Source organism: Manacus candei, unplaced genomic scaffold (genome assembly GCF_025592945.1).
Source record: "Manacus candei isolate 608988 ecotype Guabito, Panama unplaced genomic scaffold, ASM2559294v1 h1tg000099l, whole genome shotgun sequence".
NCBI lineage: Eukaryota > Metazoa > Chordata > Aves > Passeriformes > Pipridae > Manacus > Manacus candei.
The window spans coordinates 1113720-1130916 of NW_026138147.1; the positions used below are offsets into that span (position 1 = coordinate 1113720).

Genomic DNA, 17197 nt, shown 5'->3' on the forward strand with positions numbered 1-17197 from the left:
CACAGCCCAAGGCTAAGGCTGGATCCAGCCACACTCGGGCTCCTCTCTGAGAAGGCATTTAGAAAGCAAGGGGATCCTTTCTGTACCTCGTGACTCAACAGCAGGGCTTCTTTAATAACTTTGTCTGAGCCTTCCACTCCCCCCGTGCCAGCCCCGCGCCCACACACACGAACCCTGCAGTCCAGTCGCTCCAGTGGCTCCGTTGTCAGCACTATTGACACGGGGGCTGTTCAGGGCCCTGCTCCTCCTCCAGTTGCTGCACTCACACCCCCGTGCTCACGAGCTCTTGCAGAGAGAATTGGCTCACACAGGAGTTGGAAGTTAAGTTTAATGAGAAGACAGAACAGACTGCACTGGTTGGGGTCCTCCCCTCAACTTCCCTCCAGTCCTGTGTTATCCAAAACTGCTCTTCCCCTGCATCCCATCATGTGTCCTACACTCCAAGGCAACAATCCCCCTAGGCCAAATGGGGATCTGCTCTCAGTGACTGAGGGGTTTCAGACCTGGACAACAGGGCTGATGGCTCTCCCAGGGCAGCCCTGGAAAGAGCTGGGACATGGGGTCCATTTCCCAGAGCCTGGCATTGGGGTTGTCACTTGCCACTGTTCCTCTGTGCTCTCTCTGTTTGGAGATGGATTCTTGGAGAGCTGATGGCCCTGCAGTGATGGAGCAGCCAGGGCAGAGCATTAACTGAGTTACTCCTCCTCCCACTGTTAGTGCCCTGTCTGTGTGTGCAGATGAGCTTCTTATCACTTAACCTGACACAAGCTGACAAGAGCACAAATCTCCTGAGGCATCCGTGTTTGGAGGTCACACACATATGCCCTGCTATTGTTTAACAGATGAGAAGAGATCCTTGGAATTTATGTCCAGAAATGCATCAGGATTAGGGGAAAAGCTTTGTTATTGTACTGGCAATGGATTTGTTCAGTGCCAGTATCACAGCCTTGTTCCTAAGGCTGTAGATGAAGGGATTTAAGAATGGGTACAGGACTGTGTTCAGCAAAGCTACAATTCTGTTGGTCTTCAAGGAAACATCTGCTGAAGGACACATGTAGAGAGCAATGCAGCTCCCATATGCAATGGATAAGGTGATGAGATGGGAAGAGCAGGTGGTAAAAGCTTTCTTCCTCCCAGAGGCTGCTGGAAGCTGCAGAACACAGCAAAGGATGCACGTGTAAAATGCCAGAGTTAAACAGAAGGAACCCAGCACGACACACGATAAGAAAACAGAGTCTATTTTCCAAAGCAGGCTGGTGTCAGAGCAGGACAGTTTGAATAAGGGGGAGTTGTCACAAAGGAAATGGGGGATCCTGTTGGAGCCACAGAAGGACAGCTGAGAGAGGAAGAGCAGGCGGTAGCTCAGGAGGGTGAAGCCGATGAGCCAGGCAGCAAGAACCAGGCAGAGGCAGAGCTGAGGCTCCCTGGTGGCAGCGTAGTGCAGGGGGTGGCAGATGGCAACCCAGCGGTCAAAGGCCATGACAACAAGCAGGACAAACTCTGTGCAGCCCAGGGCGAAATAGAAATAGGATTGGGCAAAGCAGCTGCTCAGCGAGATGGTTTTCTGATCAGAACTCAGGATGGCAAACAATTTGATGCTTGTGGAGGATGTAAACCAGATTTCCAGGAACGCCAGGTTGCTAATGAAAAAGTACATGGGGGTTTGCAGGTGGTGATCCACACACACGAGGAAAATGATGGTTGCATTCCCTGTCACTGTTGTCAGGTACATGAGCAGAAGGATCACAGAGAGAAACAGCTGCAGGCTTTGATCAAGCCCTGGGAAACCCTCTAGGATGAACTCAGTAACTGTTGTTTCATTTGCTGCTCCCATGCTGAATTTCAGTTCATCCTGCCGGGACAGGAACATGGCAAAACCAAGTGTGATAATTTCACAGGCAGGACAAAATGTTCTGTCCTTCCCTCTCTGCTCCTTTCATTGCCTGCACTCTTCCTGTACAGCCCAGAGATCGTCCTTCAAGCAATTCTCACACCCTGATTTTTCTGTTTCACATTTCACTCAGAGTCCTCAGAGATTTTGCTGTCTTATTTCTACTTTGCCAAATACTCACAAAGAATTCTTTCACCAGAACAGAGGATTCTGAAGAGGCTGTTGGCTATTTCACCCCATTCCTGGGAAATCCCAGGCTCACTCAGACCTCTGGCAAACATCTGTCACACCTCTGTGCCAAAAGCCTCTCTTCTACTGCACAGATGCTAACCCATGAAATCACATCCACTCTGCATGTTTAAAGCTCTTGTTTCTACTTTTCAGTGTTGGCCTTTTGCACTGGGAATCCCTGAGAATCTGTTGATTCCAAAATAAGCAATATCAAGTATTTTGCAATCCCCTGCTTTCTGCCACAGCTTCTTGCTCTCTGGTTCTTCAGGAAAAGAGAGGGGAGGGCAGAATAGGAACCAAGTATAACTTGACTTTTTAGTACTCTAAATAATGACCAAAATTTATTATGGATCCACACAGTGTGTCACAGAGTCCCACCTCACACCCGTCTGCACAAAAAGGCACTTGTTGCCATACAGTTGCTCGTTGCTATTGCTGTCAAATGTTCCAACCCAAATGCAGAGCAAGAGAACAGTGCCAGGAAGAGATTTGTAACCTCTCCTTTGCCTGCCAGTTTTAGACTGGGAGAACCCAGCCTCCAGAGCCTTCTCTTGTCTCCACTGACTACAGAGGGAGCCTGGAGAAAACAAGTTCCATAAGGGCCTGCAGTGGAGGAGATGAAACTCATTATTCAAGTCTCAAATCTCCGATTAATTAAGTTGTTATGCTTTTAAATGAAAATTCACAGTTCACAGAAAGAAGCATGAGAAAAAATGTGCAATAAAGACTGGCATTTTCCCTTTCATCTTTTGATTTTGTTTTTAGGCAGAGAGGAGCAGAGCACATGGCTCCAAAACCAGGGTGATTTGAAATGCCAGGGGGAGGAGAGGGGATGGTGGGTTTGAAGCAATGAAACAAAGCTGTGTTGATGTGCAGCCAGAGCACTGAAGTCATTAGTCCCCTGAGTGGTCCCAGCTCATTGTCCACATAGATGAGAGGAGAGACTGGTCTGAGAGAGCCCATCAGCTTGAAACCAAGGGATTGAATTCAGTCAAGACCCTTACAAATTAACAAACTCCAAAAGGAGCAACAATTTTGAGTCACCTTCAAAATCAGCTGTTGGACTGAATTGTGTGGGACCTGCCCAGGGACACCCTCCAGGGAAGTCCAGGCAGTCCTGGAGATGGGCAGATCCTGCTGTGCCCAGGCCTTTTCTGGGGCATAAATGTGGCGACTGCCGTCCTGGGGGGAGAATCTGACGCTTCAGAGATCCCTGGAGCAGCTTCTGCTGCACAGCTGAGTAAACCTGAATGAGTTGGAAGATGCTTACACATGCCAGAGGGGGCATGCAGGACCACAGGTCAGGTGGATTATAAGAATTAATCAGAACAGTGGTGACCAAAGTCACACCTGATCCAATTGAAGACACTGGTGCAAGGACCATTGCAAAGGAAACTCTTCCAATCTGAGTTATCCCACAAGTCAAGCAATCTTTTCCTTGAGAGCTCATCAAAAATAGAGAGGAAGAAAAAAAAAGCGAGGAAGAAGGAGAGATATAAAATGTGCTAATACCAACTGAGAAGAACCTCTGAGCAATGTTTCACCACTCAAACTGTTGGTAGAAAATGTGTTTGGGAAATGACTGCACAAAGAACATTCATGAATCTGGGAAGGAAGACTTCTCCAGAGAGTACACAGAAGTCTTCATGTCAGAGGGCTCCACTATTTCCTAAAATCTACGTTCAGGGCTTGAGTCAGCTGTTTGCAGAGAGGCCACCAGTGGCTCCAGCATTCTCTGGGGTAACTGAAGCCCTCATGTGGGACTGGGAAAAGTGTCCCAGGACCTACGGGAGCTCTTCTGGAGCACGAGCTGGAAGGCCTGAGCTGAGGCAGGTACCTCAGGAGCGGTGCAGGACTGCTGGGTGCACTGGGCAGGGACCAACAGCCCAGGAGCTCCTTGTCCTTCTGGGTGCCAGCTGTGAGGTCACTTCTGTCACAGGAACTGAGTAGCCCCCAGCTGATCTGTGGGAAGGCAAAGAGTCAGAAGTCATGAATGTCATCAGAAAGCTGCTCCCAACATGATGGCAGATTTGGGAAGGTCAAGGGGAACGGGGACAAGGGAGATGGGAGACTTGGCAAGGGAATAATGCTTGGTCAAGAGAGATGAAAGATTTGAACAGAGAAGGGCTGTTGGGAGATGTGATGGTCAGAGGTGTCTTGGGCACAGCAACCATGAAATGATGGAGTTTTCAGTTCTGGGTGAAGTAAGGAAGGGGTCAATAAAACCTCTACCTTGGACTTCCAGAGGGTGGACTTTGGCCTGTTCAGGACACTGAAATGGTTGAGACATGATTTAATAATACATCATCAACAAAAGGAGGGCACAGGAAAATGTCCATCCTTTATTGGACACCAGGGGGAACACTGTCACCAAGGATGAGGGAAAGGCCAAGGCATTTAATGCCTTCTTTGCCTCAGTCTTTAACAGAAAGGCCTGTTATCCTCAGGACAACCAACCCCCTGAGCTGGTAGACAAGGACAGGGAGCAGAATGGACCCTCTGTAATCCAGGAGGAAGCAGCTGGTGATCTGCTGAGCCACTGAGACACTCCCAAGTCTATGGGACCAGAAGGGATTCATCCAAGGGTGCTGAGGGAGCTGGAGGGAGAGCTCAGCAGAAACCCTCCACCATTTACCATCAGTCCTGGCTCACTAGGGAGGACCCGATGTGTGGAGGTGCTCATGTGATGCCCATCCACAAGAAGGGCCAGAAGGAGGATTGAAACAGGAGCCAGGCCTAGAAGAGTTAACTGAGATATCTTGGCCTGCTGAGAAACCCAATACCTGTTTTGCTGGAAGAACATTTTCGGAGCACTGGTTAATCTCATGTTCTGCTCTGGTCACTGGACCAAAGGCCTTATTATAGAAAGAATAGGAGTAGTACACACACAGTAATAAATTAGGTAACCCAGATGTTTGAATAAGATCTAGAAGGTCCAGAACCAGGATTTTGCAAGCTTGAAGAATTCAGGTCACCTGACTGAAGAGGTCAAATTGAGGAAGACGTCCATGGCGACCACCAGAGGGATGAAGGCTTGAGGAGAAACCCCCCACAGTAGAAGACTGGGCATGTCTGGAAAGACTCTGCCCAGAGACCAGCCTGCTTATTAATATGTATAATAAATGAGGTAACCCTGTATCTAAAGCATATAAATTCGCTTAGTTTTGCACTTTGAAGTTGAGCAAGTTTGTCCAGCACGAGCTGGCTTGCTCCCAAGGTTGAATAAACAAATACCTTGCTGCTTAAAGATAAAAGAATGTCTCTGAGCAGTCTTTGGGGCCGATTGTTCGGATTCACTGGTCACGTGCAAACAGGTGAGTGGTCAGTGCCCATCCCTGGCCATGCCCGGCAAGGGATCCCCACAGTCTGTCCCGTTTGCTTCATCCCTCCATTGCCAAGAACTTTTTAGGACAAGGGAACTCTGTGCTCTGGGTTTGGAGGGAGGTCCAGTGCCACTTTCTGGAGTGGGATTGACAAATGATGGGGTCTTGTGTTCTCTGGGGGGCCAGACTCTGGTGAGACTGGTGTGTGTGCACATGAGACTGGTGTGGGTGTGGGTGGGTGTAACCACCAGTGAACATCAAACCGGAGCACCCACTGCCTAGATGAGACCTGGGAACCATCTCCTGGAGGGATCCACATGGGCTGGGTGTCCCTGTAGCTCTACATCTCCCCCTGAGGTGGCAGAGCACACCAACTGCCCATCCCTGTGTCCCTTTCTCCACTGGCTGTGCTTTGGTTTGGCCCAGAAACCTGCCGAGGTCCCTTCCAGGATGAGTCCCAGTGCACTGCCCTGCACCGTGGGCCTTCCCCTCCTGATCCAGCATCTGTGGGGCAGCAGAGCTGGGTCAGTGCAGGGACAGGGCTGGCTCTGACAGGGGCCATGAAGCCACTGCCTGGAGGTGACAGCAAGGACAGTTTGCAAGGAACAAATTTAGATAGGGTGCCTTTGTTGGAATCAAGGGGGTCATTGTGACACCAGAGAAAGTCAGGGAATCAATGAGCTGTTGTGACACTTCAGGGTCTCCTGGAACCAAAGGAAGCCTGGGACAGTTTGGAACCTCATGGACTCAAGGGCCTACTGAGACCCTGCAAAGCTCATGGAAGCAGAGGAATTCTGGGAGAGTGTGGAACTTCCTGGAATCAAAGGGCCATTGTGACACTGGAGGGCCTCATGGATCTGAAGGAAAGCTGGGAGACTGCAGAATCTCCTGGAGTCAAGTGGCCAGTGTGACACGGGGGACCTCATGGAACCAAAGGAACCCTGGGACAGTTTGGAACTTCATGGAATCAATGGGCCATTGGGACACTGGGGAACCCCATGGAATTGTGTGGCCATTGTGCCATTGCAGGGCCTCCTGGAATAAAATGAAACCTGGGACACTGGGAAACCACGTGGGAGCAAGGGGTGCCTGTGACCCTGCAGGACCTGATGGAACCAAGGGAAGCCTAGGACACTGAGGAAACTCGTGGAACCAAGTGGCCTTTGTGACCCTGCAGGATTGCACGGAATCAACAACCCATTGTGACACTGCAGGGCTTCATGGAACCAAAGGAATCCTTGGACACTGTGGAACCTCATAGAAACAAAGGGCCATTGTGCCACTGGAGAACCTCATGGAATCAAGGGGCCATTGTGACACTGCTGGGCCTTGTGGATCCAAAGGAATCTTGGGATGCTGTGGAACCTCCCAGAATCAAGGGGCCGTTTTGACACCGTGGAACCTGATGGAATCAACAGTCCATTGTGACTGTGCAGGGCCCAGGGAAGCAAAGGAATCCTGGGATACTGTGGAATCTGACAGAATCAAGGGACCGTTGTGACCCTGCGGAGTCTCACGGAGATGAAGAAGCCCTGGGAGACTGGAACCTCATGGAATCAAGGGACCGTTGTGACAGTGCAGGTCCTCATGGAAGCAAGGGCAAATGGGGACCCTGTGAAAACTCATGGCATCAAGGGGCCATTTGGACATGCAGGGCTTCCTAGAAGCAAAGGAAGGCTGGGACGTTTGGGATGGTCCTGGAATCGAGGGGCCATCGGGACACTGCGGAACCTCCTGAAAGCAGAGGAACCCTGAGACTGTGCAGAACCTGAGGGCAGAAAGGAGCCCTCGGGACACTGCAAAGCCTCGTGGAATCGAGGGGCCACTGCTTCACATCTGGGTCTCATGGAACCAAAGGAAACCTGAGACACTGGGGAAACTCCTGGAAGCAGGGAGACCCTGGGACACTGTGGAGCCTCCCGGAATCAAGGGGCCATGGGGACACTGCAGGACCTTGTGGGGCCAAAGGGACTCTGGGCTGCTGCAGAACCTCACGGAGGGGGGAAGCTGCTGTGTGGGGCCCCCCCAACGAGTGGCTGAGGCTGCTGCAGCAGAAGGGGAGTGAAGCCAATTTGCAGAAGTGGCAGCCGTGGGCAACGGCACTGAGCCCCCTTGCCACGGTCAGTTACCATGGCAACCATCCTACGCTCCCGTCGTGTGCTGGGTTAAAAGTAAACCGGAGGGAGAAATGAACCCTCCCGAGGGATTACAAGTCAGACTCACAATTTCCTAAGAAGATGACAAGAAATACAATGGTACCGAGAAAACTGGTTCTAACCCACACAAATAGCTGTATAAGCCAGCAGCCTGGGACAAGAAGAGAACAGTGCTGAGCACCACGTGGCCCCCAGGGTGCAAAGGAAAAGGAAAGGAAACGCTGTTGGTGCAGATGATGGTGGCAGCTGTGTTGAGGTAATGATGGCAGTCCTGTGGAGAGTTCCAATCCCAGTCCTGTTGGAGTTCTGCTCCTCCTCTCGATGCCACGAGTGGTAGCAGAAGTGCCCAAAGCCCAAGAGTAAATGTGCTCAGGTTCAGGTGGGGATGTGCAGCACCTCCCCCAGGGCAGGGAGTTTGACAATGGGCGATTGAACTCTGTGAGTCACGGGGTATTTCTGGAGTGTGTGATGGTCTGGGTGTTGCAGCTGCCTGTTCTGCCAGTCCAAGGCGGCCCATTGGCAGAGATGACCCCTCAGGCTGGGGGTGAAGGTGCTAATGCCTCCCCGGAGGGGAGTTCTGACAGCAGAGTCCTGGGTGTGAAGGCAAAGGAACACTCCTTGCACAGTTCTTTCATGGCCAGCTTGTAGGCTGAGGTGTCAGGTGGGCCCTGGGCAGCTGCTGCAAAGGATCCATTCTTAGGAGTCCCTCAGAAATGACCCAGAGGGTGTAAAATACACAGTTTTGGTGGCACCCCCCCAGTGATAAACTGGTCCCGGTCCCTGCAACTAGGAGAGATTGCTGGGGTTGGTTACCATGGCAACCATCATACACTCCCATTGCTATGGTCAGTTACCATGGCAACCATCCTACATTACCATTGCTCCAGTCAGTAACCATGGCAAACATCATACTTCCCACTGCTATGGCTAGTTACCATGGCAACCATCACACATTACCATTGCTCTAGTCAGTTACCATGGCAACCATCACACATTACCATTGCTCTAGTCAGTTACCATGGCAACCATCACACATTAGCATTGCTCCAGTCAGTAACCATGGCAACCATCCCACATTCTCACTGCTACGTTTGGTTACCATGGTAACTATGATACTTCCCACTGCTACCATGGCAACTCTCATACATTCCCATTCCTACGGTCGGTTACCATGACAACCATCATACATTCCTGTTGCTACAGTCAGTTACCATGGCAACCATCGTACATTCCCATTGCTACAGTCTGTTACCATATTCCCATTGCTACAGTCAGTTACCATGGCATCCATCATACAGTCCCACTGCTACCTTGGTTACCATGGCAACCATCATACATTCCCATTGCTACAGTCAGTTACCATGGCAACCAGCATACATTCCCACTGCTACGGTCAGTTACCATGGCAACCATCACACATTCCCATTACTACAGTCAGTTACCATGGCAACCGTCACACAGTCACGTTGCTACGGTCAGTTACCACGACAACCAGCAAACATTCCCGTTTCTACAGTCAGTTACCATGGGAACCCTCACACATTCCCATTGTCGTGGTCGGTTACTGTGGCAACCATCATACATTCCAATCGCTATGGTCGGTTACCATGGCAACCACCATACAGTCCCATTTGTTATGGTCAGTTACCAGGGCAACCATCACATTTTCCATTGCTACGGTCAGTTACCATGGCAACCATTATATATCACACTGCTATGGTCAGTTACCATGGGAACCATCATACATTCCCATTGCCATGGTCAGTTACCATGGCAACTATCATACATTCCCATTTTTACGCTCAGTTACCATGGCAAACATCATACTTCCAACTGGTTCAGTCGGTTACCATGGCAACCACCATACAGTCACCTGGCTACAGTCAGTTACCATGGCAACCATCATATACTTGTGTTGCTACGGTCTGTTCCCATGGCAAACAGCAAACATTCTGGTTGCTATGGTCAGTTACCATGGCAACCAGCATACATTGGCATTGCCCATGTCAGTTCTCATGGCAACCATCAGACATTCTCTTCTAGGTTAGGAATTTAAGAGAGTTTGTCTTTCCCCTGCCCCCCAATGTAGGAGAGACGGAGCTGGAGTGGAAAAGGGGGAGATGGGCTCAAAGGCTTTCCTGAAGTCAGAACAGACACATCCCCAGCCTTTCCCTCAGCTACTGACGGGGTCATTTTGTCAGAGGAGGAGACCAGGTTGGTCAGGCAGGACCTGCCTTTCCCAACCCCACACTGGCTGGGCCTGATCCCCCTGCCCCAGGGCTGGAAACACAGTCCAACCATCTGTCATGGACTGATCCAGGCCACACTAGAGAAGGGTGAGGCTCCCGAACACATCCAGTACATCGGTGACATCATTGGATGGGGGGACACAGCTGAAGAAGTTTTCAAGAAAGGACAGAAGATCATCCAGATTCTCCTTGAGGCCGGTTTTGCCATCAAGAAGAGCAAAGTCAAGGGACCTGCCCGAGAGATCCAGTTCCTAGGGGTGAAATGGCAAGATGGACGACGCCAGATACCAACAGACGTCATCAACAAGATTGTAGCCATGGCTCCACCCACAGACAAGAAAGAGACCCAAGCTTTTCCGGGAGCCACAGGCTTCTGGAGGATGCACATCCCAGAGTACAGTCAGATTGAGAGCCCTCTTTACTTTGTGACCCGTAAAAAGAACAATTTCCAGTGGGGTCCTGAGCAACAACAAGCTTTCAGGCACATCAAGCAAGAGATTGCTCTTGGACCAGTCAGGACGGGACCAGATGTAAAGAATGTGCTCTACACTGCAGCTGGAGATAAAGGTCCCTCCTGGAGCCTCTGGCCAAAGGTGCCTGGCGAGACGCGAGGGCGACCACTGGGTTTCTGGAGCCGAAGCTACAGAGGTTGTGAGGCCAATTCCACCCCTGTGGAAAAGGAAATCTTAGCGGCGTAGGAAGGCACACGAGCAGCTTCAGAGGTAATTGGTACCGAAGCACAGCTCTTCCTGGCACCCCGATTACCAGTCTGGAGCTGGATGTTCAAAGGGAAGGTGCCCCCTACGCATCATGCCACCGATGCCACGTGGAGCAAGTGGATGGTTTTGATTACGCAACGTGTCCGAATCGGGAACTCGAATCGCCCTGGCATCTGGGAAATCATAACCAATTGGCCTGAAGGTGGGAACTTCAGTCTGGCAGAAGAAGAAGGAGAACCAGTGAGCCGAGCTGAAGAAGCTCTGCCATTTGATCAGCTGCCAGATGAAGAGACACGCTATGCCCTTTTCACCGATGGCTCCTGCCGTGTTGTAGGGAGGAGCTGGAAGTGGAAAGCAGCCGTTTGGAGTCCCACCCGACGAGTGGCGGAAGCCACTGAAGGTAAAGGCGAATCGAGTCAGTTTGCGGAACTCAAAGCAGTCCAATTGGCCCTGGATATCGCAGAGAGAGAAGGATGGCCAAGGCTCTACCTGTACACCGGTTCGTGGGTGAGAGCCAATGCCCTGTGGGGGTGGCTAGACTGGTGGAAAGAGATGAATTGGAAGCGTAGAGGAAAACCCATCTGGGCTGCTGATCCGTGGCAAGACATCGCTGCCAGAGTGAAGAAATTGACCGTGAGAGTCCGCCATGTAGATGCCCACGTGCCCAAGAAACGAGCTAATGAGGAACATGCTAATAACATACAGGCAGACCGAGCTGCACAGGTCAAGGTATCACAAGCAGACCTAGACTGGCAGCAGAAGGGAGAATTGTTCCTAGCTCCATGGGCCCATGATGCTTCAGGTCATCAGGGCCAAGATGCCCCTCGTAGATGGGCACGAGACCGAGGGGTGGATTTAGCCATGGGTATCATCTCTCGAGTTATCCGTGACTGTGAAACCTGTGCTGCTATTAAGCAGGCAAAAAGGTTGAAGCCCCTGTGGTATGGTGGACGCTGGGAGAAGTATAAATATGGGGAGGCCTGGCAGGTTGACTATATCATGAGTCAGACAATGGGACTCATCTCCAGAACAGCCCATTAGCCACTTGGGCACAGGAGCATGGTATTGAATGGGTATATCACATTCCATATCATGCACCTGCTGCAGGAAAAGTAGAAAGGTGTAATGGACTGTTGGCGACAACCCTAAAGGCACTAGGTGAGGGAACTTACCAAAATTGGGATAAGAACTTAGCCAAGGCCACCTGGCTAGTCAACACTAGAGGCTCTGTCAACCCAGCTGGTCCTGCCCAAGCAGAATCCCTCCACACTGGAGATGGAGACAAAGTTCCAGCCATCCATCTAAAAGGTATGTTAGGTAAGGCCCTTTGGATCACTCCTCCCTCAGGCCAAGACAAACCCAGTCGTGGGATTGTTTTTGCTCAAGGGCCCGGAAATCCCTGGATGGTTATGAGGAAGGATGGAGAGATCCAATGTGTCCCTCAAGGAAACCCAGCCCTGGGGAAAAACTAATTCTGTGCCAGGGGAGAGGGGAAACTGGAGACATGTTAGTAACCATTTTCCCCCTGGAGGAGAATTTTGGGGAATCCATCAATTCCCTGTGCTTCGCCAGCAAGGTGGGAGTGGGATTTGGGGGGATTTGGGGGAACATGAGGGATTTGGGGGGACATGAAGGATTTGGGGGGGATTTGGGGGAACATGAGGGAGTTGGGGGGGATTTGAGGAGGATTTGGGGGGGTTTGGGGGAACATGAGGGATTTGGGAGAACATGAGGGTTTTGGGGGTGTTTGGGTGTCTCTACTGGATTTTGGGGGGTCACAGGAGGGTTTGTGGGGTCCTGGGGGAGTTTTCGGGGGGATTTGAGGAGGTTTGGAACATGTCACAGAACAAAGGGAGCTCCAAGGAAACGTCCCCAGACGCGGGAATGGGACTCGGGGAATTGTTGCAGCTGCTTCTCGACGACTCCACGAGCAGAGGGCCGCGAGCAGAGCTGAATCCTCCTGTGCTGGGCTGCAGAGAACTTCCCAGGAGAAGCTGTGTGGAGGTGGCACAGCCCAGAGCGGGAGAGCTGCAGGCACGGAGCATTCCCTGGGTTTTTGCTCTGTATTCCAAGGCTGGAGCAGGGATCACTGCAGGGAGCAATCCTGAGGCTCCTCCAAGGATGTCGCTGCTGACCTGCGAGGGACGTGAGGAGGGACAGCTGTGAGTTGTACCTGTGTTTGGATGGTGCCAAACATTTCCAAAGGGGGGGACACTGGGGGACATTGGGGACATTGGGGGGACATTGGGGGACATTGGGGGATATTGGGGGACATTGGGGGGAGATTGGGGACATTGGGGACATTGGGGATATTGGGGGGACATTGGGGGACATTGGGGGACATTGGGGGGACATTGGGGGACATTGGGGGGATATTGGGGACATTGGGGACATTGGGGGACATTGGGGGGACATTGGGGGTACATTGGGGGGACATTGGGGACATTGGGGGGACATTGGGGGTACATTGGGGGGACATTGGGGACATTGGGGGGACATTGGGGACATTGGGGGGACATTGGGGGACATTGGGGGACATTGGGAACATTGGGGGGACATTGGGGGTACATTGGGGGGACATTGGGGACATTGGGGGACATTGGGGGGACATTGGGGGGACATTGGGGGACATTGGGGATATTGGGGACATTGGGGACATTGGGGGGACATTGGGGGGACATTGGGGGGAGATTGGGGACATTGGGGGGAGATTGGGGACATTGGGGACATTGGGGATATTGGGGGGACATTGGGGGACATTGGGAGACATTGGGGGGACATTGGGGACATTGGGGGACATTGGGGAACATGGGGGTACATTGGGGGGACATTGGGGGTACATTGGAGGGACATAGGGGGGACATTGGGGACATTGGAGGGACATTGAGGGGACATTGGGGGGACATTGGGGGGCTCAGGGGTCATTTTCGGGGGGTCAAAGGTCACCTGCTGGTAGGTGTTGGTGGCGATGATTGGTCGCAGGATGGGGGGTGGGGCCAGTGGGTCCCCAGGGGCGGGGCCTGGAGCCCCCAAAACCTCCTGCTCGAACCTGGGGGGGAGGGGCACCGGTGACACCCCCCCAGTGACACCAGTGACCCTCCCAGCACCCTCCCAGTGTTCCCAGTAACACCCCAGTGACCCCCCAGCACCCTCCCAGTGCTCCCAGTGACACCCCAGTGACCCCCCAGCACCCTCCCAGTGCTCCCAGTAACACCCCAGTGACCCCCCAGCACCCTCCCAGTGCTCCCAGTAACACCCAGGGCCCTCCCAGTAACACCCCCATCACCAAGGCCCTGGCCCCGCCCACATGGCCACGGGGAAAACAAGCCCCGCCCACCCCAACCCCTTAGACCCCCACCCCTGTTGCCATAGGAACCCAAACTCCTCCCACTGCCCCAAACCCCACCCCATTGCCATGGACACCCTTAAACCCCGCCCACTGCCTTAAGTCCCACCCACTATCGCCATTAACCTCCAAGCCCCGCCCACAATCATTAACACCCCAAAGCTCCTCCTGCCTCTAAGCCCCACCCACCAGAGCGACCCCACCTCTGTTGCCATGGTCACCCTCAGGCTCCACCCACCCCTCCAAGCCCCTCCCCCGTTGCCATGGCCACCCTCAGACCTCCCCCCGACCACCACCACCACCCACCCAGGCCCCGCCCCCGTTGCCATGGCCACCCCAAGCCCCGCCCCCGTTCCCAGGGCCTGCACAGTACCAGGGCTGTGCCCACCCCTGCCCCTGATGGGGATCAGCCATCTCCAGCATGGCCCAGCAAACAGAACTCACAGAGACCACGAGAGCAAAGAAAAAGGCAATTGAGTTATCTGATGGTTAATAGCCTTCCTTCACTCTGCCTTGTCTTTACCTCTGATTTTTAAAGAGTGTTTTAAATTCCGTTAACTACACAGAACTGTCAGACCAAGCCAACTCCGTAACCCAAGGGAAATAAATCACGTGGCACCAGAATATCTACAAAATTATTCTGAAGTTTTGCATCTGTGGTAGAAATTTTTCATGAGCTCAGCCCTGCTTTCTGGATGTCCCTGATGGGGTAACACGGGAGTGAATTTGAAATCAAAGAAATGGGAATCCGAATAAAAAAAGACTTGGATAGCAACAAGAAACACTTTCCTGCATGAGGAGGTGCAAGTTTGAGAACCAAGGAGGGCTCTCTCACCAGCTGTTTGGTGTCTGCCAGTGCTGCTGTTCCTCCCTCTCCAACAACGCTCCTCAGCCAAGGGCTGAAAATCAGCAGGAATCAAACCCTGGAGGGATTAACACTGGAAATACAACTCAGGTCACCCCAGGGAAGGGTGGCTGCGGTCTCACAGACCACCCACCCCAGAGGGCTTGTGCCACACCACAGCCAAAGGTATCCTGTGGCTCAGGGAACAGGACACGTCACCACTCGCCTCCTCCCACCACACCGAAGACACACTTGCCCTCCTCGGACACCCCTGGTGAGCTCAGGTGAGAGGCTGAGGAGCTCCAGACACCACTGTTACCCCATGGAAAGTCAGGGGTTGAAGGTTGCATCATCCCATCCCCTTTGCCACCAGGCTGCTGGCAAAGGTGAGCTGCTCTCCCGCTGTCAGTCACATTCCCAACACACGTCCTGTCACCTGCACAACAGCACAGGTTGAAAATTCTGGGAGCGCTGGGTGGGCTACAGAGAGCTCAGCTCACTGCAGAAGGGATGGATGGCAGAACTTCCAGCTCCCCAGAGTTTAGCTGGGATCATTCAACTCCAGCTCCCTGCAGGCACCCCCTGGCTCCCTGCAGCCCTCACCACACAAGTGCTGCCTCCAGGCTATGGGCACCTGGGCCAGGAGACCCTGGGAGCCTCCCAAGAAGTGGGATTTACAAAGACACACTAAACAGCGTCTGCTGTGGCTTCCTGAGAAGGGTTCCTTCACTTGACCCGTCCTGAAATGAAGTAAAATCTTGCCAGAGGGATTCAGCTCTGCCCAGAGTTCAGCACAGGAGGGAGAGGTTGCTGCACGCCAGTGGAAGCCCTTGTCTAGAGCAGCCTGCTTGGGGAAAATTAGCAGTGGGCACACCTCTAAATGAGGCTGTACAGCAAGTAAAAGAGGGATTAGCCATGTAAAGTAAGCCCTTTTGGTATTAGATTAAAGAGGGGAGGTGACTTTGAAGGATTATTCCAGAGCCATTTCAGCAGTTTTCAGGGACTTACAAAGGCGGGGTAAAAATGCAGCTCCTCGGGTCCAGAAAAGAATAAAAACCAGTGTCCCGGCCAGGGAAGCAGCAGAAAAGGCTTCTGGAGGGACCACCTGGCTGGCCCCAAGTGCAGACCCCCCCCCCGCTGCCCACGATCTGTACCGGCCACGGTGCGGCCGGAGCATCACCTGCACAGCCGGGCTGGAGCTGCTGCAGGGAGCCAGAGGGACTGGGGAAGGGGCTCCCCCAGCCACGATGCCACTGGGATGGGTCACAGCACCTCCGGCCCCACGGCGGGTGGGAGGGCAGCTCTGCCCACCGTGCTGGACACCGTGTCGGGAAGGAGCTCGGGAGCAGCACGAGCGTTAGAACCGGAGCCTTACACCAGTCCCTGCTCTCACCTCAGGGATTTATCGGCTGGGATGCAGGTCCTGAACTGAGCCACGGAAACGGGAGGATCTGCCAGCACAAACACAAAAACTGACTTCTCTCCCCAGCCGAACGTTCCCCTGCTTCCCTGCACCTCCGGGTGCCTCATCAACGTGCTGGCTCTTAATCCTTTGCCCACATTAATCCAGCCAGTGGAGATGAAGACGTGGCTACAAGACATCAGGCGGCTTTATCGAACCCTCCTTGCAAAAAACCCACAAACCCTCTTTTGCTGAGCCTAAAAGGTGACGGATAATTAGTATGTAAGATCCCAACTATTCCCACTTGTTATGCAAGCAGCATCCTTTAAGTTGTAGTTTAGAGAGCGAGTCATTCCTGTCCGGGATCAATAAAACAACACGCTGCAGTTTGTTGCTCACGACACGGGAGCAGCATCAGCCCGGGGAAGGCGAAAGGAGCTTCAGCTCCAGCCGCGTTAGCCAGCAAAAAGTTCTGCGCGCGTCTGTGCCGGCCTGGCGGGAGCATCCCTGCGCGAGCAGGGAGGGAGGGATGGAGGGAGCGAAGGATGCTCCCGGTCCCGCCGCTCCCGCTCCCCGTGCCCGGGGGCAACGCAGCGACCCCCGGCCGGGCCGACTCTGCGGACCCCGCGCCCAGCCCCGCACAGAGCTCCGCCCGGCCAGGAGCCGCGGGGGCACTGCGGGGAGCCCGGCGGGGCAGGCACCGCGTCCGCCCGGCCCCGCATCCCCGCCGGCTCCCGCAGCGCGGCCGCGCTCTCCTTCCCCCGAACCGCAGCCTTTCCTAATTTCCTTAGTTAGTCCTATTTTCTTTCCCCTTTCCAACCCTCCCTGCCTGCTCCCGGTGCCGAGCCGCGCTCACCTGTGCGGGCGGGGGGGACATGCCCTGCCCTACCCTGCCCTACCCTGCCCTGCCCTGCCCTACCCTGCCCTGCCCTGCCCTGCCCTGCCCTGCCCTGCCCTGCCCGGCGCGGCTCCCGCAGCCCCGCGGTGCTCCCGGCGTTCCCGCAGCATTGAGCGGCAGCGGCTCGGCCGCGCTTAA

General features: G+C 53.5%; 1 protein-coding gene across 1 annotated transcript; it reads right to left on the reverse strand.

Moving 5' to 3' along the window:
* Nucleotides 1-886: 886 nt before the first annotated feature.
* LOC127461304 (olfactory receptor 6F1-like) lies at nt 887-1885 on the reverse strand. Its single transcript, XM_051768992.1, has one exon. The coding sequence runs from the start codon at nt 1868-1870 to the stop codon at nt 887-889; it is 984 nt and encodes a 327-aa protein (XP_051624952.1). The 5' UTR covers nt 1871-1885.
* Between the last annotated feature and the right edge of the window lie 15312 nt (nt 1886-17197).